The 22,510-nt window shown below is 42.3% G+C and overlaps 1 protein-coding gene across 1 annotated transcript in view; it reads right to left on the reverse strand.

Annotated features, from left to right (window-relative positions):
- Nucleotides 1-22,510, reverse strand: part of LOC118566545 (thyrotropin-releasing hormone-degrading ectoenzyme-like) — a 111,319-nt gene that overhangs the window by 74,230 nt on the left and 14,579 nt on the right. The window contains exon 2 of the mRNA XM_036148814.1: nucleotides 20,065-20,309. Coding sequence (XP_036004707.1) covers nucleotides 20,065-20,309 — 245 coding nt within the window. The remainder of the gene's footprint in view (nucleotides 1-20,064; nucleotides 20,310-22,510) is intronic.

The following is a 22,510-nucleotide window of genomic DNA, read 5'->3' on the forward strand; positions in this document are numbered from 1 at the left end:
CATAAATAGAAAATATTTAAGTTATTTGTATGATGGTTTGCTTTTTATTTTTTATCATATTCAGTAAGAAGATTTGTTCGGGCCATTTTATTGTGAAGTTTAGTTTTACTTTGAAAGGCTTTCTTCCTGTCGAGCCGTATATTGTATTAGAAAAAAAACTATGGATGGATTATCTAGACACGGAGCAATACAGTTTTACCGTGTAAACTGTGGATGACTTGGAAAAGGAAGAACTTCATTTTTTAGAGATAAAGAATTTTTTGTTAAAATTCCCGGTTTGCACGTGTCCTTTACTTCCCGTGTCTAAGGAATGACACCAAAATTTGGATCTCTTGACATAACAAGTGCCTTTTTAAAATAAAGTATAATAATTAAAGGCTACCATTTTGTAGAATATTCTTGTATTTCACTTTTACTTGTCCCCATGTTCTAGTGGGTCCCGTGGAGGCTCTGATATAAAAGAACAAAGTAAATATGAAATTATTAAAAAGCAAAAATACTGTAGAAAGTGATAGAAACATCTACCATGGACAGTATTTGTGCATCAATTTGTCTGCTTCTTTTTGCCAGCCCTCTCTCCTGGCTTTAACAGACTTTGAGGTGTTCCCTGTCGTTTTAATTAATGACTCTAATTTAGCATAACCTTCCATTAAAAGCTCGTGTTCTGCTTTGGAGAAAATCTGTGGGCGTTCTTTGGCCATGCTGAACAGCCAATAGCAGCGCTGCTGATCAATGTTTCTACTATCGATACATTTCCCCTTTTAAACAAACGCATGAACGTGCAGTTATCTCAGATAACTCAATCCAGCCATACTAATCGTAAACAACAGGTGTGTTGGAAGAACCCAATTAGCAGGATCACGATTAGCCGGATGAAGTCATCTTGGATGTCTCATTTGATCTCAGATGTTTTAAGCAACGTACGAAGAATGGACCCCAGATCCGGATCCTCTGAATCTGTTAGACATCAGTCTCTTTCTGCTTCACTCTGACGTTCTGCTGGTTAGGGGTTTTGAAACGAACAAGATAAAAGAAACCAAGAACAAAGGAGCAGAAGAATGCAGCAATCAGCCAGGCCGGTACCGGGTCAGTCTGGGGTTTTTAGAAATTAAATTAGAGGAAGAAAAAAAAAAAAAAACAGTGAAAAAGGCATTTGTAGAAGAAAATCTATTTTTCAGAGATGGATTTCTGCGGTTACCGGGTTCTTGAAGAAGACGTCTTTCAGCAGAAAACAGGAAGGCTGAACTGGCTGAAGAGAAGTTTCCTCATTTGAACTTTTAGCCTCTTGTCGCAAACATTGAGTGAAAACTATAATAATATATTCGCATGAATGCCTCCATCTATCCACCGTCTGGACTCAACAGGCTCAGACTGGCGTGGAGGTTCACCTTCCAGCTGGACAACCATCCTCAACATCCAGCCCGAGATATTATGGCTGGTTGGGATCAAAGCAGATTCATGTTAGAACGGCCTAGTCAAAGTCCAGATGAATATTTAGATGTTCATCTTTAAATAAAAAAGCATGGGGAATAATCCAGGAGTTCCCTTAGCAGGGCGAAGACGAAGACAAGAGATGAGGAAGAAGAGGAGCGGATGGACGAGGTTTGAGCAAATGAGAGAAAGAAAAAGAGAAAATGTTCTGGGTTGAGAAGGTGGCGGAAAGAGAGAAGAATAAGGAAGATCAGGCAGAAGACAGAGGCCGCCGCGGGAAGGGGAGGTGTAAAATAAACAAAGATGGATGATAAAAGAGAGGATGAGGAGAAGAAGCCGGCAAAAAGGTGAGATAAAGGTAGGAAGAGAATAAAAAAAGTAAATCCTGAATAGAGGCGATAAAGAAGTCGAAAGGAAAAAAATGAAGATGAGACAGAAGAGAAGAGGAGAAGTCAAAGTGAAGAAGAGAGGAGGGATTAAGCTGAGAGGGGATGAAGAAAGGAAAGGAAATATTAAAATGAGAAGGAAGGGAAAGCAGGATAAGGGATGAATAACAGCGAAAGAACGGATGGAACAGGCTGAGGGAGAAGGAAAGGATAAACGGATGCAGGAGGAATAAAAGAAAATTGAAATGAGCTGTGGAGAGGTGAAGATGGAGGGAGGAAGAGTGCACGAGAGGAGGAGGAGGAGGAGGAGGAAGCGACGGAATAATAAACAGAAAGAAGCAGGCGGAGGGAGAGAATAATGGAGAGAGCCTGAGAGGGAAGAGATAAAGAGAGGATCTATTAGAGAGGAGGAGGATGAGCCTGTTACACACACAGCTCTTCATCCAGACCCAGCATCAACACACACACACACACCCGACGTGACATCCTGCTGCCACGGTAACGCCTGCTGTAACAGTAATCCTGAGTGGCAACCACACGCACACACACACACACACACACACACACACACACACACACACAAAAAGCGATACTCTGCCTAATCTGAATTTGAGACGAGGAGTGGGAATGACATCACTTCCTGCTTTATCACCTCCTAAAAAAAAAAAAAAAAAAAAAAAAAAAAAGATCGAACCAATCCACCTCGTTCAGAATCAGTGAAGAAACTGCCGAGTCAGCGGTGTGTTATTTCTGTAGTCATCACACATACACACGCTTTAAGCAACGTCTCAAATTGCAGCTCAGCGCCGTCACACTGAAGCCACCGCAGCGCGTCCGCTGCTGCTCTCCTCCAGCTGCGGACGGAGCTGCTGATTCATCGTGTTCGGAGCGAGATCTGAGTCTGAAGCCGCGGTTTACTCAGATTTCACTTTTTCGTTCGCAACACAAGGTCACGGCATTTGTCCGTCATTCTCCGTCCTTCGTGTTTTCTGACCTGAAGCCGTCAAAGAGAAGCGAGCTTTGAACTGGAGACCGGGTTCGACGCAGTCATGAGGTCCTCAGCGGGTCTGGATAAACTCAGATTTTTCATTAAAGATGCACTCATCAGTGGTTTTGTAAAAACCCTAAACATGAAACAAAATGGATTTTCTCAAAAACAGCCAAAAGTTGCATGGTTGCCTCTCTGGACCAATTAACATCTACATATCAAAGTCCTCCAGGTTACAAAACCCACAAGAGAACCCTCATCTTTACCTGTTGGGGGGATTACAGCACCTTTTAGGTTCCGACCAGGGTTTCAGCCCCGGTAGGTTTTCATTCATCCATCCATCGATTTTCTTACTTGCTTATCCCTCATGGGGTCACGAGATGTGCTGGTGCCTATCTCCAGTGTTCAATGGGCGAGAGGCGGGGTACACACTGGACCGGTCGCCAGTCTGTCGCAGGGCCCCGGTAGGTTTCCCCATCACAAATTCAATTAAGGGGGTTAGATGCCGAGCGATTGTGCAATCTCAAGGAAGGAGGATGGACTTTGCTGGTGTATCTCCTTCAGAAGAGGGGGGAGCTTGTAGGTGAGCATCTGGGGGTTCAGTCTTAGGTTCTGGGGCTTGACCAGGCAATTCCCAAAAGGTCAAATCGATCTGGACCCAGGTTCTGTCGGGGAGAGTCCAAGGCTGTGTCACAATTCTGGTTGTTCAGACGCGTAATGCCATTCGACTGGCAGAACTGGTGTGAGGTTGACTGAGACCAGGTAGATCAAGGTACCCGAGAGTTGCCAAGGTGGGTGCTGGATGGGTGCAGGGATACACAGAGCCCCCCCACCTGTGCACAGAGATGTCGTTGTTGTACCCAGGTGAGTAAGAGACGGCCCTCTCTGTGGCTCCAAGTAGCAAGAGAGAAGTTTCTGACTGCTGTCTGTGGTGTCCAGTTCACCCAGGTGTCTCTGGATGTGCTTCTGGGAGGAGAGTCTATGGCGTTCTGGGCGGACTTCAATGCACATGAGGGCAACGATAGTGGAAGTTAAAGTACCAGAGCTGAAATTTAGCTTGGAGACACCTTGACACCCTCTGAAGCATCTACATTAACAGGGTCTACTCATCCAAGTCTGTCAAAGATCTTGGGAACGTTGTTTTCAGAGGAAACGTACGACAATAACGGGAAACTCCTGCTAGTTTAATCTCTTCTCCTGGAGACTCTTGGCCAAAGCAGGTCACCACCAGCAGGTGTTGAGGTTGGCCATCTGAGTCAAGATATCGTAATATTAGACTCATTAATGAATGCTACGATTCTAACTAGGCCCGGATTACCGTCTCAACAGGTGGAAGCAAACACCAAACCACCAAACATCTAATCAGTTTGATAAAGATCAATCTGGCAAATCTATTTACCTCCGAATAACACATTACTCGATTCAGCTCCTCTTTCTAAATACCTGTAATGAATCAAACTCAAACTGGGTCTTAACCGGAGGGGACTGTGAAACCAAGCACCCCGGGTTTTTAGATGCTCGTATTGGGGGAGTGGTTAAAGCACAGAGCTTGGGTTCCAAAGGTTCTGTGTTCAACTCCCACAAGCTGCCATTCTGGGTCCCTGAGCAAGACCCTTAACCCCCGATTGCTCCCCAGGCGCTGCACAGTGGCAGCCCACTGCTCCCCAAGGGGATGGGTTAAGATGCAGAAGTGAATTTCTCCATTGTGAGATCAATAAAGTTCAACTTTACCAACCAATTAACTGTTGGTTGGTAGGTTGCTGGTACTATAAACACAAATGATTAAGAAACGTTAATAAACCTTATAGTGTCAGGGATATGTTGGTGGTGGTGTATTTGACAGCTGAGTGGCAACCTTTGTGGTCCTTCCAGCCCTCCAGGATATCTCTTGCCTTGGTCTCCTGATGCTTGCCTGGGTTTCTGACAACTTCACCCACTCCTAACATTCCCCAGGTTAACAACAGACTTCCATCCTCATCCTCTTCTCAGTGAAGCTTCCTGCTTTCACTGTTCAAACCTCCTCCAGTCACGATCTGACAGATAACTTTGCTCCATGACTGGCAACATCAAGCTGGTCTCCATCAGAACCCTCTGAGCCTAACCTGTTCACCCAGCAACGCTCCACCATCTACCCCCTACCCTAATCCAGCTCACCACCCAGACCAAAACCCCTGGACACAGCAAAGGACTCACCGTGGACCAGACATCTCCATCCCCTTGTTTTTACGTAAATCAGTTAAACTTTCATCATTGTCTCCTGAGAGTTTTATCGCATGTTGGTCAGATGTTTGCCTCAAAACACAACATCTAGTTCTCTAAATGTCTGGAACAGTCGCTGTTTTCTAATCAAAAGTACTCTGAAGAGTTGGAGAGCCAAATTTCAACCTAATTTGTGGGAATGAAGATTCATTAGGCAAGCAGGGTGAAGAATGTAGGTGGAAATTTTAAACTGCGACTTTAAAGACGTTCTTGGGACATCTAAGACTAATTAGCTGAATGGGATTTTAAAACGGGATTCTTACACCATTTTTTTATGCTTCAAAGTGTGAGCTCGGCCAGCTATATTCTTAAAAGACAATCTAAACACAGCAAGAAAAGAAAAAAAAGATGAAGATGGTCAAAGGAGGGACCAATTAAAATGTGGTGCAGATCTGGTTCACTTCTTTTAGAGACCGTCAGAGTACCGGTGGAGGGCAAATTGGCAGATTCATCCGAGTGGTTCCGAGACAGAGAGCAGGTTTCCATCCATGGAAATATAATTACGGTTGTGCCAGGAGACAACGGAATAATCTTCCAAATTAGCGCCCCATTTATTCAGATGAAAATTACCCATGAGGTGCAAAAACTAATTAATGCATCTGAGTTTCTTTCTACAAAAGGAAATTAAGATCTCATGTGAAGCTTCGGTCTGCATCCTGAGAAGTCTCTGCAGCAGGAACCTCTGCATCGTAGCTGCGGTACCGTGTGTTGGCGTTCAGCTTCAGGAAGGGGTCTCCTCCCTGGGGTCTGTAGGACCGCCAAAGGAAGGCATAAACCAAGTAAGCCGACTCCTTCCAATTCAGCTTACACCGGGGACTAACATGCATCCTGGATGATCCAACTGTGTTACAACGGCGCCAAATACCGCGTCAACATGTCATCAGCCGCCTAGGCAGCGCCCCCCCTTTCCCCGTTTAATTACAGAACCAGTGGGCCGGTGTGCTGGAGGAGGGCGCAGCTGAATCTAATCTCCAACCACCTATAAGAATGATATCAGGAAACAGTCCAGTATTTTCAGTTTGTTTTATGGCTTCTCTACACATTTCTTTATTTCTCGTCATTTTCAGATGATAAAATAAAACAAATTCTGTGTCTCACAACATTAGATGTAAGGCCCTTACATCCAACAACGGATGTAAGGGCCTTTTTAAACACAAGTGTCAGAATGATACCTTCTACACATTCAGCACCAGCTCTGGGTCCCTTGGCATGGAGGAGAGCGGCCTGTGGTTCTGCTGAGATGTTCTGGAGGCCCAGCTGGCTTTGACAGCAGCCTTCAGGTCATCTTCACTGTCGGCCTGGTCTCATCTTCCTCTTCCTCGCTCAACTTTCTATGCTTGGATGCAGCAACCAGCGTTTGTAGCAATGACCTTTTGTGGCTTCCCCACCGTGTTTAGGGACCCGGTGGACGTCTCCTGGACATCCGTCCAGTCGCCTACTGACCCGACCGAGACGCCATTTAAAGCCGATTTCAGCTGATTAGGGTCCGACGCCATCGGTTTGCAGTAATTAACTTTCTCACAACATTCGAACTTTCCAAGACGCTGAATTACTGGTTTTCATATCTGTAAGCCATAATCATGAAAATTAGAAGAACAAAAACGTGCCATAAGCATTTATGATAATATGATACGAGTTCAACAATGTTCAGCCGTTAAAAGTGGTTTATCTCTAAAGCGAACATACCCTGTCCCTCCTTACCAGCTGATCCTCACCACTAAACGAGTCCTGAACTCAGCAGCAGCAAAATCTCTCTGGACTTTTTTACAACACCCTGAACTACAGAAATCTCAGGAACCAAGGATCCCCGTTCAGTGGACCCCCTGTTTCCTGCCTTCATAAGTACGGTAATACCAGCTGAACTGAGTCCACACGTCTTCCTAACCCTGTTGTCTTTAGACCACCTTCAGGGGGTCAGGGTTTTCGTGCAGTTTTAGCTCTGTGGACTTAACCCATTCTCCACATCCACTGAAGGACCATTAACCAACATGGCGTGACTCTCCTACAGCGGAAGAGTCTGATTTTAAGGCCGGGGGTGAATTTTTGTTGTTAGGCTTGTTCCCTTACATCCCAATTAGCCAAGAGGCTTAATACCAGGTCTGAAGCTAACCACAGCGGCTTGTTTCCAGCTCGTTCTTTTGGTGCCGTCTGAAAAAAGGAGCCGCCCTCATGGAGCCCAGTCAGGATCAACCTTGTGTCCTGAAAATGGGCTTTTTTGTTCCGTGGTACAGGGACTGGAAATCCCAAATGAAGCAACCCGGATACCTTCCCAGCTGAAGACAGTTGGAGACGGTTAGGAACCTTTTGAATGAAGTCGATTAATGCAAAACAACAGATCCTGAACGGAGCAAATGACAGCAAACTAAAGTGGGAGGATAGAAGAAAGAATCATGTCAGATTTTTCCTCTTTATTCAGCCTGAAAAAAAAAAACTGAAGCTACAAACAGATCTTTCACTTTCCCCAACACGACGGCGGCCATTTATTAGCAAAAACTCTTAACAAGGACTGACTCTTTTCATCTCAGCATTTCTTTGGGGCATAAAAGCAAAACGAAGCGTCTGGTGCTGAACGTTTTAAAAGCCACAAGCAGTCGCTGGTCCTTCTGACACCTGGCTTTGTTAGACCGCCCGGTTCTGGTTGGCAGCCAGTTTGGATCACAGGAAGATCAAACCGCAGATGCTGATGTTCACCCAGCAGGAACGGTAACTCGGCACTCTTCACTGGAAGCTGCACTTTAAAGCTGCAGTGATAGCAGCCATTTTCTCTTACAGGGAAATATTTACCATAAGTGCACTTCAGTTCGATTGTCGCTACTTGACTTCTCTTGGAGTACATAAAGGCCTAGAAGGTGCATGTCAAGGTGAAGACTCCAAACTGCTGATTTTTTGAGGACTTTCTTCTTTGAAATCACTGGAAAAGTGTTTTCTGAAAGATTTGTGAAGCCTTCAAGTCTAAATAACTGAATTTAGTCCTATGACAGTTTCTCATCCGTCATATTAGAGGCTTTTATGTGGGACGTAATTATGGACCGTTTTAGAAAGCTTGCCCTTTGATGTTTAGGAAATTCGACCACAAACTAAACAAGAAAAGGACTGTAGTCCCAGGGAGAAGTTTCCATTCAATCATGGAGGGCATAAATCTAATTTATCTTTGTATTGATCTTTTAAGAGGTGTCTTTGAACAATGTTGCCCCGGGTGTAATGGTTCCACTGCATGCACCTGAAGTCAGCACTCTTCTCCACACGGCTGCAGACTCCAGGATCATCAGTGCAATCACTGCTATGTCAATGCTCAATGCTATGCACCGAATCGAGAACCACAGAAACATTTAAAGGTATAGTGGATCTAAACATCAGGTCTACCTCATACCACATGGCTCACTGGAAGTAGACCCGAAATGTCTGGAATCAAGGTGAGATCTAAAACAGGACCATCACGAAGGGGCGTTAAAATAAGACGCCCCACATTTACGTTCTTCAGACCAGCAGCAGGTTAAAGGTGAAGCCTAAAAAACACAGACGGGTGTCCCGACAGGAAAATGGATCCTGCCAACTTTAAATAAATTCCACCGGTAAACTACATCCACAAATCGAATGTCATATGTGCTTTTATTATTATTATTACTGAAGAACCAGCGCATCTTGTGTCAGCGGCTGCTTATGTAAACATATCAAGATAAATCAGCAACCTTTGACTAAAACGCCCTAGAAATAAAAAAAATAAATACTAGAAAATGCTGTTCCTGCGTAACAGCGAGTGAGAATGCTAATTTGCAGAATGATTTGAGCAGAAGATGCAGAAGATCCTTGCAGAACAGAAAAAGTAGCTGAAAAACATACATATCAGATTTGAGGAATTTTTTAAAATTAAAGAATTTGAGGGGATTTGAAAAGATTTAAGAATTAGAAGAAATGGAAGACTGTGAAGAATTTGAAGAATTTGAAAAATTTGAAGGAATTTGAAAAATTTGAAGGAATTTCAAAAAAATTGAAAAAGCTTGAAGGAAGTTGAAGAGTTTGAAAAAAATTAAAAAGAAGTTAAAGAATTTGAAAAAAAATTTAAATTTGAAATATTTGAAAAAATTGAAGAATTAGAACAATTAGAACAATCAGAAGAATTGAAAGTTTTGGAAGATGATTAGAATTTGTATTGATTTCAATGGGAACAGCCAAAAAAAATATATAAAATCGCACAAAAAGTGAAATATTTTAAAAAGTATAAAACTTAGAATAACCATGAGATATAGCAGTCATGCCAGGAATGAGCCAAACATTTTGATACCAAAATTGTTGAAATCAGTTGAAGTATGCGGGAGTAATTACGACTCCAACGGAATAATAATAATAAAGAAAAACAGGAAAACAATCAGTGAGGATGCTATAAATCTACTTTTAAATTAATTCATTGCCCTTTTAGAATATTACATGTGACCTCTGCAGCCTCATGGTTCCAGGTTCCCACTCATAGAAACCCCCACAGTGTATGGAGCCCTCCGTGACCTTCCCACGCTGAGTGGGCTGAAAACACTCAGGCAGAGACGACGTTCATGACGCAGCGTCACAGAAAGGGACACGGCTGCCGACGGGGAAGATTTACTCAGCCAATCAGCTTCGTCCTGCTCTCCATCAAACTGCGGTCTCGTCATTAAGCGTCTGTCTTGGCCATTAATGCGCCTCGCTGGTCCTCATTAACAGTAATTTCCTCTCCTCGTTAGGGAAAAGGCAGCTGCAGGAGCGGCTTCAGCCTCACAGAAAGTTGCTTACCGCCTCAGAGATGTAACAAGTGCTCCCGGCTTCAGCTTCCTCAGGAAGTTACAGCTTCACGCCGCAGGCTCTGATGTTTCACCGCGTCAGAGAAATGTTTCCAGCCAAAGAGCAGGACCCCCCCCCCCCCGTAAACGCTGCAGTCCATATAAAAAGACAATAAATCCCGATAAGATATGTAAGCGCTGCCCTAACAAAGTGCTGAAGGAGTTTATTTACCTGTGTGTGTGTATCTTTCATTGTTTTATGGCCCGTTATGGATTGGTGATTTAATGGAGCTCTGCAAAGAAGAAGGTGGCTTTTTGACTCCAAGGTTACGAGGCCGGGGGGGGTTGTTGTTTGGACCGGGAGGACTGCTCCATCCTGATAAGTCCTGATAAGGTGCTAAGGAGGAAACAATGAACTGGATACTCATTTCCTCCAGTTTTAATGACTCTACGGCTCAGAGGAGCCCTGAGCGTACAGCCACACCGGCGTGTGTGTGTCCGCTCCCTGTATACGGGATAAATAGGCAGAAACAGATTTGCTTACTTGATTTTTGACAATTTAATGCTTGTTTTTGCCTCCACAGATGGAAAATTACCCCTTTTTTCTGCAAAAATATCTACACAGTTCCTTTTTACTTTTCTTTTTTTTCCAAGAGACTGACTATCAAGGTTGGGTTTCTAAGAGAAGTGCATTTAAATAATAAAATAGGGGAGTCAGAGTGTTTTCTCTCACATTGAAACCCCCCTCCCTGCTAGAATGGGGTGAAGTGCTGCTGCAAAGTAGGTAGAATCACCATCTTTGCTGCATTATCAACATCTACAACGTTGGAAAGGTCTTTTTGGATAGGATATTATATTCTAAATGTCATGCATTGCCGCTCTACGCAGCGGTAACACAGTTGGCCGGCCAGATTGGATTCCCACTGCTCAACAGAGGTCATGCACAAGATGTCATCTCCTACATGAGACGTCCCACTGAGTGGCAAGCAGGGCGCAGAAAACAGACCCAAACCGCTCAGAGCTGCCATGCATTCGGCTTTACAGACAGAATCTGCAAAAGTCCAGGGATGTTTGCGTCGCTGCAATTCATGGCATGCTCCGTCCAGCATAAAAAAATTAAAATGGACTATTAACGTGTCGACCAGCTTAATTTCAGGGTAAAACTAATTTTTCTGACAATCATTTTATGAGTTATATTCAATTCAATTTCAATTCAAGAAACATGTCATCTCGAGGCACTTTACAAAGTCAAATCAATCATATAGACGGGGTTGTCAAACTTTTCAGCCTGCGACCCCCAAAATACGCAGAGACTGGTGACCATATTATCGCGAGTGGGATTTTTTTCTTTTTTGTTTTGTTTTTACGGTAATTAATAGCATAAAGTTGTATATTTGTAAGGACTCCCTTCCCGCGGCATTAAAATGAGGAATGTTGATTATCCTGTAAAGTTCTACCTCTATATTGATTTAGCTAATAAGGAAATATTAAATGTGTTTAACACATCCCGACTCCTGAGCTATAGCTTTGATCCATTCATTTACTCTCATTGGTAACCCTGTTAGCAGCTTCAACCCTCATGACTGACGGTGAGAGCTAAGATGAAGGTTTGGCACCAACGACGGAATAAAATCGAGGTAATGAATCGTCTGGGTAGCCATTTCAGTTTCACTGCTATACACCACCTTTGAACCCAGCGCTGCTGTTTTTTTAAACGTGGAGAGAACTTGGCTCGTCTTGATGTCATTTAATGCCGTTCTGTTTGGGGCTCAACCAAAGATTTAGCCTGGAGTTCAGCTTCGTCAGCAGCTTTCTAGGTAATTTACACCCGTGTGTCTCCGCTGGCTTTAAACTTGGTGATGTCGCTTTGGACTTCATTTCAGGCCTCATGATATGCTTTGTATTCGGACAGAAGACGGAGAACAGAGAAGCCGCAGCTTTGACCATGTGAGGTGTCCATTGTGCTTTAAGAGGAACAATGATGGGTTTAATCCCTTATGTCTAAAATCATATACAGAAGAGCTGAAATTATTTTTTATTTAAGGTTGCAGGGATATTTTTAAAGGTGCATAGCCACGTCATTTTGACTTTTTGTCAGTAGCTTATTCTGGTAGCATACAAAGATTTTATGAAACATAACGTTCTGCTGGCGTATTAGTGATTTTGGTGCTTTATGCTTTGTTTTTGCTCAGTTTGTTATTAAGTAAAGCTTTTAGTGTTTTTTTTATGATTTTGAAGTACGTTACTGCACATGCACAGCAGGAGTTAAAAGAAGGAAGCGGCTAACGGCTATTAGCATAGTTTTATCGTTTTATTTAACGGTTGGTCTTTGATCACGCCGAGCTGCTGCTTTGCTGCGAGGCATTGCAGAGGGTCAGGCTCGGTTGGACGTCATTTACAATTAATTTATTAATTAAGCAAACCGGCATTATGATAGTTCTGCGATACTGCCACTAGATGTTGCCAGGTCTGTTTATATCTGGTCGTCGCGCTCGTTGTGGGGCTATATTTAGCCAAAAAAAGACCATCAAAACACTTTCAGGATGGAAACTTGGCGTATATAACCTTATTTTATCATCAAATGGATTTTGGTCTTTTTTTAAAGCGTCTAACGTGGCTATATACCATTAAAATGAGTGAAATGAGCGCCTACTTTCTTCTAAGACAACTTTTACGTTTAGTATTTGGCAGTAAGTCAGCACGACTGTGTGCTTTAAACTTTGCTTTTAACAGTTTCAAGGGAACAATAGACCTCCTGATGAATCTTGTCTGCACTGACTTGATGGTAATAAGAGGGATAAAAGAGACCGCGGGTAGAAACCTAGCCTGAAGGACGCGTTCCTGTCCAAATGTTCCTTTCTGTTGATGAAACTATGATAACATGCAGATAACAGCAGCTGTTTCTGAAATTCTGCCTTTATAAAATATATTTTATTTGAGCAGGAGAAAAGAAAACAGGAGCTAGACAATTTAAACCTTGTATCAGAGAATTGATGATAAACGAAGAACTAGTTCAGGTCTGAGTTGTGAACCTAGTTTAACATGTATTGATTAATTTTAATTTGTCTGAACTCAGTAAAGAACCAGTTCTCGTTAAGGATAAACGGGCACAACACCGTCCAGTTTCATCTTTGGATTTCAGAATGATATCCCGACTTCAGCTGGTCTGATTTATTCTGTTATTTGTGTGGTTTTATACCTGAAGCAGCAGGAATTACACTCTTCAGACTGATAAGAGCATCTTTATCTGCAAAAACCTCCAACGATGAGGTAAACAACCTGTTTCATATTACAAAGACCAATAGATCAACAATTGTAGATGAAGGCCAAGCAAATCACGTTCACATCACATATGCCACGTCCAGAGTTTCTATATGATCAAATATGACTTCCTGTTTCAGACCGACTCCACCACAGCAGGTCAAACTCAGGGAACACATTTATATTTAGGGCCACTTTAGCAACTATGCTTTTCTGAGCTATATTGCAAAACAAAATCTGTCAATACTTTAAATAGTAATTGGTGACAGTAGTTTAGTTGTTATATTAATCTTGTTTATTCGCCCCAGGCAGACCCCCACAGCCCGTTTTTCTTTGAGGCGTCTTCCTGTTACAACTGGGTTTTTCTTCTGTCACAGAGTCAAATATTTTATTTATAAATTTCATTACAATGTTTGATTCTCTACAATTATGCGCCGTAGAACATTTGTGGTGGCATTGCACCTCACCGACTATCAGCTGTTCAGTCACTTGATTTAGGAGCTGATTTATTTCCCAACAAGCACTTGGGCCAGAATATAACAGTAACTAATCAGTAAAAGACCGAATAAACAAAACAACCGTTTATGTACGGATGGTTCTGTCCAGTCAGTGCATTAGCCGCCGGTTCCTCCTCTGTGTGACGTGCTAATACCTTCAGAGGAGCTGAGCAGAACTAGACTGGTTTAACTGGGCCACAGCAGACAGCCAGGGCTAATTAATTCTCCCTCCACCGGCCTTCTAAGCATTTAAACCCAGTCCGGGGTTTATAGGAACTCCACATATTAAACTAATCTCACAGTGGGTTAGCATTAGCCGCATGGCTGCATCAAGCTAATCCTGAAGCTAACACACACCTCAGCAGTCACTGAACAGAGAGGCTGAAGCGAAAGGCTGATTTTCTCCAATAAAACTAGTTTTAAAACACAAAGCGTTGGTTTTTCCATGTTTCCCAACAGTTCCAGTAAAACACAGAATCATCCCGTATTTATAGCAACAAATCAATAAACGCTTGTTTTCAATATTGCTGAGACAAATGAGTGCACTCCCCGGTCACTTTATTAGGAACACCTTTTCAGTTGCTTTTTAGCACACTAGCTAGAAATCTAGACATGAGGAAGAGGACCTTATTGAGTCAGAGGAGACTTGTTGCAGATAGTAGCTCATATAATCACAACCAAGGTATGAAGAAAACTATCGGCAGACGTACAACATGTCGAACCTTGAAGCAGATGAAAAAGACCAGCAGAAGACCACAGCAGGTGTCTGTCCTGTCAGCTAACAGCAGCAATATACCATAAAAACCAGTATATACGGTCACCTTGGTACCAGCTAAGCGTTATGTTGACACCAGAGCAGTTACATACAGTTACTTTGCTGAATCTTCACCACAGGAGGTCCAACCCTGTAGCAGCAGCAAGGTGCTCCTCATAACGTGGGATTAGAGAGAAAATGGGCAATGATTTCATCAAGCCATCACTCTCTGGCTTTAAGCTGGAAGGGTTGTCTCATACGACCAAACAGGGATTTTCTCTAAGCTCTTAAAACACTGCAATTTGTAGAAAATAATAAAAATACAACTTGTCACAAAAAAAAAAAATACATAAAAGGAGGACTGTGAATGGGGAAAGTTTAGCGGATGTGTTTTAGAAACCGTGTAAAGTAGAACAGCTTTTTTTCTTGGTGACAGTAAATTAAAGCTGGGCACAAAAATGTGTATTTATTTCTACTTGCTGAAACTTCAGATTATTAAAAGGATTTCCGTCAAGATGGCGGCCATGTAGGAAACAATAACAGGAACCCAGAGGAGCACCTTCAGAGAGCATTAATCATGAGCTTCTCTGTGATAACTAACGAGTCCGGCTTCCCACTTTTTCATGGATTTACTCTAATAAATCCCTCCAACTGCTGCTCTCACAGCAACACAGAGAGCAACGCAGGGAAATCTTTATTCTGCTCGTGTAAACACGGGCCGCGCTGCTCAGAAGGCCCGCTTTGCCTTTCATGCGACATTAAACAAATCAGGTTGTGCACAGAGTCGACTGTAACCAGGTTTCCCCTCGGAAGCCGCGTTTAACTTTAACTAGCCGCTCGTTGTGTTATGATCGAGCTGCGCTGGTGCAGCAGCTGCCGCATCGATCCCGCATCGATCCCAACCGAAGCTGCCGGGGATCATGGGAACGCCGAGGCGGGGAGGAGTGAAAGCACACACAGAAAGGAGGGATCTGATTGGTGGAGAGTTGAAGCTCGGCCGGTGACAGAATGAAAATCAGATCCTGATTTCATTTTTCTAACAAAGCAGCGGCACAAACACCTCAAAAACTACGGCGACCAGGAAGCTAAAGTGTGTTTCAATTGATTTTATATCTCCAGGTTATATTTTTCCTATTTGGTCACATTAACCCCTGTAGCCAACAGAAATATTAAAAAGAGACAACTCCCGTCATAATGCAGCAGAAAATCAGCGCAAAACATCCATTAAATGCATCCATCATGGTATCAATGTTTTCAACAGTATTTTAAATTGATATTTTCACACAACCAGACAAACGCTGTGGTTTCATGACTGCTGGCCAGTCGACAGCAATCCAACATCAGGGTTTCTCACTAAAACTGCATCATTCAACCGGAGGTGTAGTAGAGCGATAGAAAACCAGCAGAAGCATTTTAGAAACGAACTTAAAAGGGGCGTGGTAAAAATAATTGTAACGATGCTGTTTACTGTGTAAGCCCAGAGGATGGTTCTATTCAAAGAAAAAGGGCAGGATGTGGCGTACCTGCTCCTTACAGCAGGTAACCCTGAACATTCTGAGGGAAACGGGTCGTTACAGATGTTGCTCAGATGAACTTTTTCATCAAAACGTAGACGGAAGGTGAGGAAACGTCCAAAGAAGTGCAGAAAAATCAAAGGCTGTTCTGCTTTAAAAGGGAAACCAAAACCAGACAGACGTGGATGAAAATGGAAACTAATGGGTCTAAAAAGACTCCAAATGGTAAAGACTCTGCCGAGGATCCGCTCCACGATGACCGTAGCTGTTAGAAGCCTATAAGAAGCCCCGACTTAGTCCCAGGGTTTAAAACGGTTGTGCTGAGGAGGATTTATGATTCACCTCAGCACAGACTGACAGACCATCATTTAATGGAGTGAAGAAAGCTAGGTTCTTCTGTTTGGCTCTGACTGGGGGGCAGTTGGTTTGCCAAGAAAGCCCCAATGTTGAATTCAAGCCACAGCACACTGTGACGCACGGTGGGGCAGGCATCATGATATGGGGTTGTGTCTCATAATGTGGTGTTGGGCCTATTTATGGGATACTTCTACCTAATTCTACTTGATTTTCTGTGTTTTTTATGTCCAACAGTTGTTTTATGTGGTTTTAGCTCATGTTCAAATCTTTATATCTCTCTTTGCAGGTGTAGAAGCAGACTCCGAGGATGCTATATCGCTCTCTCCCTTTCCACTCCTATTTCACCTGTTCTCCCTTTTAGCGTTTTGTCTCGTCTGTTTCTCTCCTTTTTTTAATCTTCTACCTGTTTCTGTGTCCATTGAACATGAAGTCCTAGCATAAAATCTAATAAAGCTTCTTGCATATATAAATCAAGCGGAGCACTAAGGTGAAAGCAGTAAGGCTCCACTTGTGAAAGTAAAAAAAAAAACAAGTAAAATTAAAGTAAACTAGTGGTAGAAATACTGAATTATAGTTTAACTTATGCAATGATTCCAACAGCTTTTACAGACGGTATAAAATGGTTAGAAAAAGCCGGTAAATGTTCATGTTTCCTGATAATGACTTTAGATTTTTAACCTTTCAGACTAAACAGCATGCAGCTGATGTGAGAGCGCTAATTTCACTTAGAGAGAAAACGAGTTGTGAACATCTCCGATGGACAAAGAGAGAAAACCTTCTTTAACTGAACTAAACATTAAAACTAAACACTGTTGGCTCCAAAGGAAAACATTAACTGTGCATTGTTTACTGCTTTTTCTATCGGATTCCATGCCGATTGATGCCACAGTTGATTTTCTTTTTCATTTCTCTGAAACGGACGTGATGGCTGAGCAATCGACACATGATTACGACAGGACCAATCACTCAAAGACTACGGCCACAACACGGAGCCGATGAAAAGGTAACAATGATGACTGATGGCTGAGAAGTTTCCTTCCAGACCAGCAGCTCCACATTCACCATCCCTCCAGCAGCTGACTCGCCCCCATCCTTCCTCTCTGCAGAGCAGGATCCCCATTATCTGCCATCTATGTGGACCAAACAAACAGCAGCTTCTTGGCAGGTACAGGAATGTGACTCATTAGCACTAATTAACACATAACCGAGCTAAAACAAAACCCTCTTTGGCTCCAGCTCGATAAATTCAATTTGGACTGAGTGTTTTCCTCACTTTCAAAAGGTGGAAACTAAACTTGGACAGTTGCTGATTTGTCCTAAACGGAGATGTAATCATTGTGTTTACAGCTTTTCCATTTGAGTTGTGTTAGAGCTTCCTGCACACAGTGGTTGAGTTTATTTCCAGGACAAAAAACAAAGAAAAAAAAAAGAGAAATATGTATATTAAACAAGCTTGTTTGTTTGATACTTTGGAAAATATTTTTGATATGTGTCTTATTATTAAAATAACACCCTGTTTACATTTTTTGACTATAATTTGTCTTTATTTAGGGCTTTCCTGAGTTTAGTGTGGATGGGTAGTAGTCATGACTGAACCTTTGTGGGGAGACGTTGCCCGGGTTGGTTTTGCGGTGAACACATCCTGGATGTTTATTTTTTTATTTTAGTGTCCTTTCTGGAAGTGTTGCATTAAGAATTGATGTCTTAATGCAAAAAACAGCCAAACAGATTTTACCTTCACAAGTGGAGCTGTACCGCTTTCGCCATAGTGCTCCGCTTGATTTATATATGTAAATAGTTTTATTATAATTTATGCAGGGAATATTTCATGTTATATGTACACTACAATAAGAAAGTAGAAAAGAGAAAGAAAGGGGGAAAAAGGTGAAAAAAAGAGGGGATAAAAGGGAGAGAATGATAAAACAACACCAGTCTGCTTCTTCACCTGCAAATAGAGATGTAAAAAGAACAGCAGATAAAGTATTATAGATACAATAAAGTAACGCCTTGATACCATCACTGAAGAATATACAGTAATAATTAATGTGACATGTATAAAGTGACAGCTGAAGATAATAATAGGGATTTCCTGTATAGAAGTGAGTCTGTAAGTACCTGAATCCAAGCACCTGTAGGTGTTTGTGAGAGTGAACTTGAGTATGAAAGGTTTACCCAAAAGAAATATGCTCAATAGTGGTTGTGAAGAACCAAAGCCTTGGTGTTTATGGTGCAGACAAAACAAAATAGATATATATACATAAAGCTATCTACAGGGATGCCAGGCCAACAGACCCGGTATGTGAAACCCTAAAATCAAGATGCATCCTGGATGTTAAAGGTAGCTCTCCTGTCCTCATTGATATTTATCAGGCTGCAAACATCGCTGTTAATCCGCTCCAAACCAGTAGACAGGAGACATACAAACAAAAGTTTGCTCAAACTCTGCATAGCAAGTGGATGGAATCGAGGCTATTGTTACCCTGATATGCACAAGTATGCTTTAGCCTGTTTCTACCATCAACTGCAAAGCTTTTTTTATTTTTAAAGGTGGAGAGAAATTGTCCTCGTCACTCATTTACTTCCATGAAGGTTAACCATATTCTCTACATAATGGATTTTATGGAGGGACTAAAAAATGCTCACTCCATCCTTTTTGGTGTTACTAATAAGTGGCCGCATGGGAATTTTATCATCCCCATCAAAGATGTTGTTTTAAGAAAACAATCTATTTTCTGTTTATTGCCTCAGACAGAGACGGCCTTCAAGGTGGTACAAGGCCAAACATGGACGGTTTGTCATCGTCCGTATACGGCAGCAGACTTCAGGTCTCAAATGCTTGTTTTTTTGTAAAGAAAAAAAGAAGAAGAAAAACTACTTTTGTGCTTTAAAAAAAGGCGGCGGTATTTATCTGCTTCTACTCTTTTTCTGAGTATAATAATAAACCTTAAACAAAATAGTTTGATCACCAGTGATATAGACTCTATTTATTTAACTCACTAGAGCTTTTGTCTTGACTGAACATTAAGTGTAGAAAATATTTTTAAAAGATTAAAGACTCTAAAAGAAAGATGTTTTAGTGCAAACCCCTAGTGGGCATCCGTGGTAGTGCATCCAATGAGTCTGTTCAATGTTCATGTAAAAATAAACAGCTTGCTCAAAAACAATTGAGGCACTTTTATATAAAAAATTAAGCAGCTTTCCAGCCTGACTCCCTGCTAAGCTTTCAGTTTGGGGGTGGCTTCATTTTCTCAGAGATGAACTCAGCAGGATCCACCCAGGTATAAGCACCAAACTCATCATCTCAGGCTGCAGACTACAATAAAATATTCCCGTAAATCCTCTCATGGTGCTGCTCAGTCACATCTCAGCTACAGGCAGCAGATGATTCAGTGATCTGTTATATGCTTTAACGGCACAATCCTGCACAGTGATGAGGAAACAGAACCAATGGGAAGCATATTTTAAACCCCAAAAACTCAAATCAACGTCCAGCAATAACAAAGGTTCCTCAAAGCCGGATTCTGTTCGTTCAGCTATTTAAGCATGGAGAGATGAAGCAGTCTTTTGTGCTGGTAACACACACACAGCCATACATCACCTCATGAATGACATAATAAAGGTGCCGCACAAAGCCCGTTTCCCCATCAGCGCCGTGGGGACCAAACGCGACGTGGAAACAACTCAGAGGCTTATGGGAGTTTCATAAGGAGGGAGTGAGCAGTGTGTGTGCGGCCTGACAGCTGGAACACACACACATTACGGCGTGTGAGAGTTAATCAATGTCGTGGGTGTGAAGCCCTGACCTTTTCTTGTTGAGCCACCTGCTGCTGCTTGAGAAACAAGTGTGCGTCTCGTTGTGTGCGTACCGTCTCTCCCTCTGCAGGGTGTAGGAGCTCCTGAAGAACCCCAGCAGCTCGTCCTCGATGGCCGCGTCGAAGCTCACGTTCAGCCGGTAGACTCTCATCGGCTTCAGCTCGCGGTGCAGCACCACCACGTACATCTGATTGGCCGGGTAGGGGAAGTGGCGGTGGATGCGCATGACGCCGCCGCCTGGTCTGTTGGCTGGACGGCCGCCGGCGCCGCTCTCGGCTGTGACGGACACCCGGTCCACCTGAGCGCAGAAGAAAGAGGGATGAGGAGCGAACCGATGCTCAAAAGGAGGAAATCTATCAGCTGTGTGTAGAAAAAAAGACACTCCATGATAGGGTTATGATAAATAACCATTTATTATCCTACAAAGAAAACCACACAAACACAAGTTTACACTTTTCTATAGAGGAGGGTAGAGGAAAAACCCAAACGGAGAACTTCACTCCCTGACAGTCGCTTTCTCTTTGCCTTTATTATCAAACTTTAAAGAAGGGACAGGATGGGTTATAAGTTTATAACATGGGGGTTGAAAAACAAAGAAGTGAGCAAGTTTTATTTTGGGTGGTGATCAGTCACCTGCAACACATACAGCTGGATAAGGCAAGGCTTTCCTTATCAGGGAGAACCATTTGTTCTCCCTGTCTGAAGTTAGAACAACAGAACCTTCCTGAAACTCTTAAAACAGACTAAATGCCTGTAATTTAATGAAAATAAAATGATTACATTCACATTTTTCTAACACTCAATTATTTGGTGCCCTTAGCAAAAGTATAAGTATTTTTTTTTTTTACCTAAGTATAAGAACCTGTCAATATTAACGCATTTAGTCTTAGGTTTCTGTTTATACTTTTCAGTATACATCAAGTATACTTCACTATACTATTGTTAAGTATATGAAAAATAGTTTATAAAAAGTAAACTTCCAAGTACATTGCTTTGTTTTAGTATCAAAGATGTATACACGTATATATACGTAAACTACTTTTTCGTAAGGGTGGTGATGTAAGCAAATGCAAACAATTTAGTTGAAAACATTCTTATAAATCTCTATTTAATTTGGTCATACATCCTTAATGTGGTTAAACCATGATGAGTTATCTAGTTATTCACTGTGACGGTAAAACTAGTAGAACACCTCAAACAGAATTACTTAAAACAAACCTTCAAAAAGATAATAAATGTCAACAATTATCAATAGTTTTTGGTCAAAATGAAACGTTAAAGTTATGGAATGTTGCATTTCCATATGTAAAAAAAACATTTTTTACATTAGTGATGAACACAATGGCAACAAACGCAACATCACAGTCAGTGACATTTAGAATGAAGACCATGAACATGAGCTGTTCAACTTGCAACCTCGTTGAATATTACGGTATAATTTGTAGCGACGTCAAACGTTTTAACCCTTCATGATGTAAAGCTCAACATTTTAACAGATTAAGGTTCAGCGTCACGGAACCTTAATTGAACCCAGAGTATCAACAAACGCAACATCTTCATGAATGACCAGATAAACTAATGCGTTTAATTGAATGGCGACACCAAAGGCTTTATTTCTTCTGACACTGAACACTGTTTTTTAATTGCATGATGGCTTAACGCTGCATTTATGTTAATTAGATCTTGGCTCACAGTGAGACGATCTGTATAAAGAAAGGTTTAGCAATAAATACATAAAAACAAAGACAGTATCGATAAAGGTGATTATTTATCCGATTTTCCTGAACGGCGCCCTCTGTTGTTTTCCAGCAACCACCGCATAAACCTGCAGCTGTAACAACCTCCTCTCCATATTTAAACATCACCATCCGTTTAATTGCTTTTCTGTCTCCCAGCTGTTCCTCTGAATGTTGGACATATTGCCGCGCTGATCTGACAGAGTCTGCATGCTCAACCAACGCTGCGTCACCGAATAAAAAAGCCACATTTCACCAAATATGCAGCAGCAGACGGGAAAATGTTGCCGTTTGTCCATCTGCTAAACCACCGACTTCAATCTGCGAGGCTCTGAACTCAAACTGACCACAGGATGAAGAAACAGAAGCATTCGGAGCGAGCAGAGAATTACATCTGACAGCAGAACAGAGCGCCTCGCTCATTAAAGGTCCCTCAAAGCCTCACAGGTGCTCTCACTTGTCCCGGCTGATTAGACCTGAGCTCAAGTTCAAGCTGACTGGGGATTGGATGGTAATTAAATGAAATGTCACCAAACTCACTGCACACAGGGAGAGAGAAAAAAAAAATCATCAAAGCAAGCAGGTGTAAGATAACTAACAAGATGGAGGAGAGAAGGGGCTCTCCACGCTCTCCCACTCCGTCCTGAGAGGGGTTCTAATCAGCCGCCATGTGTGTGCCGGGCTCCGTGGGTCATCTCAGTAGGTGGACCAGGAGGGCCCACTTCAAACCAGCATCAAAAAGGTCTGCGCTCTTCTTTTTTAC

Source organism: Fundulus heteroclitus, chromosome 17 (assembly GCF_011125445.2).
Source record: "Fundulus heteroclitus isolate FHET01 chromosome 17, MU-UCD_Fhet_4.1, whole genome shotgun sequence".
Classification (NCBI taxonomy): Eukaryota; Metazoa; Chordata; class Actinopteri; order Cyprinodontiformes; family Fundulidae; genus Fundulus; species Fundulus heteroclitus.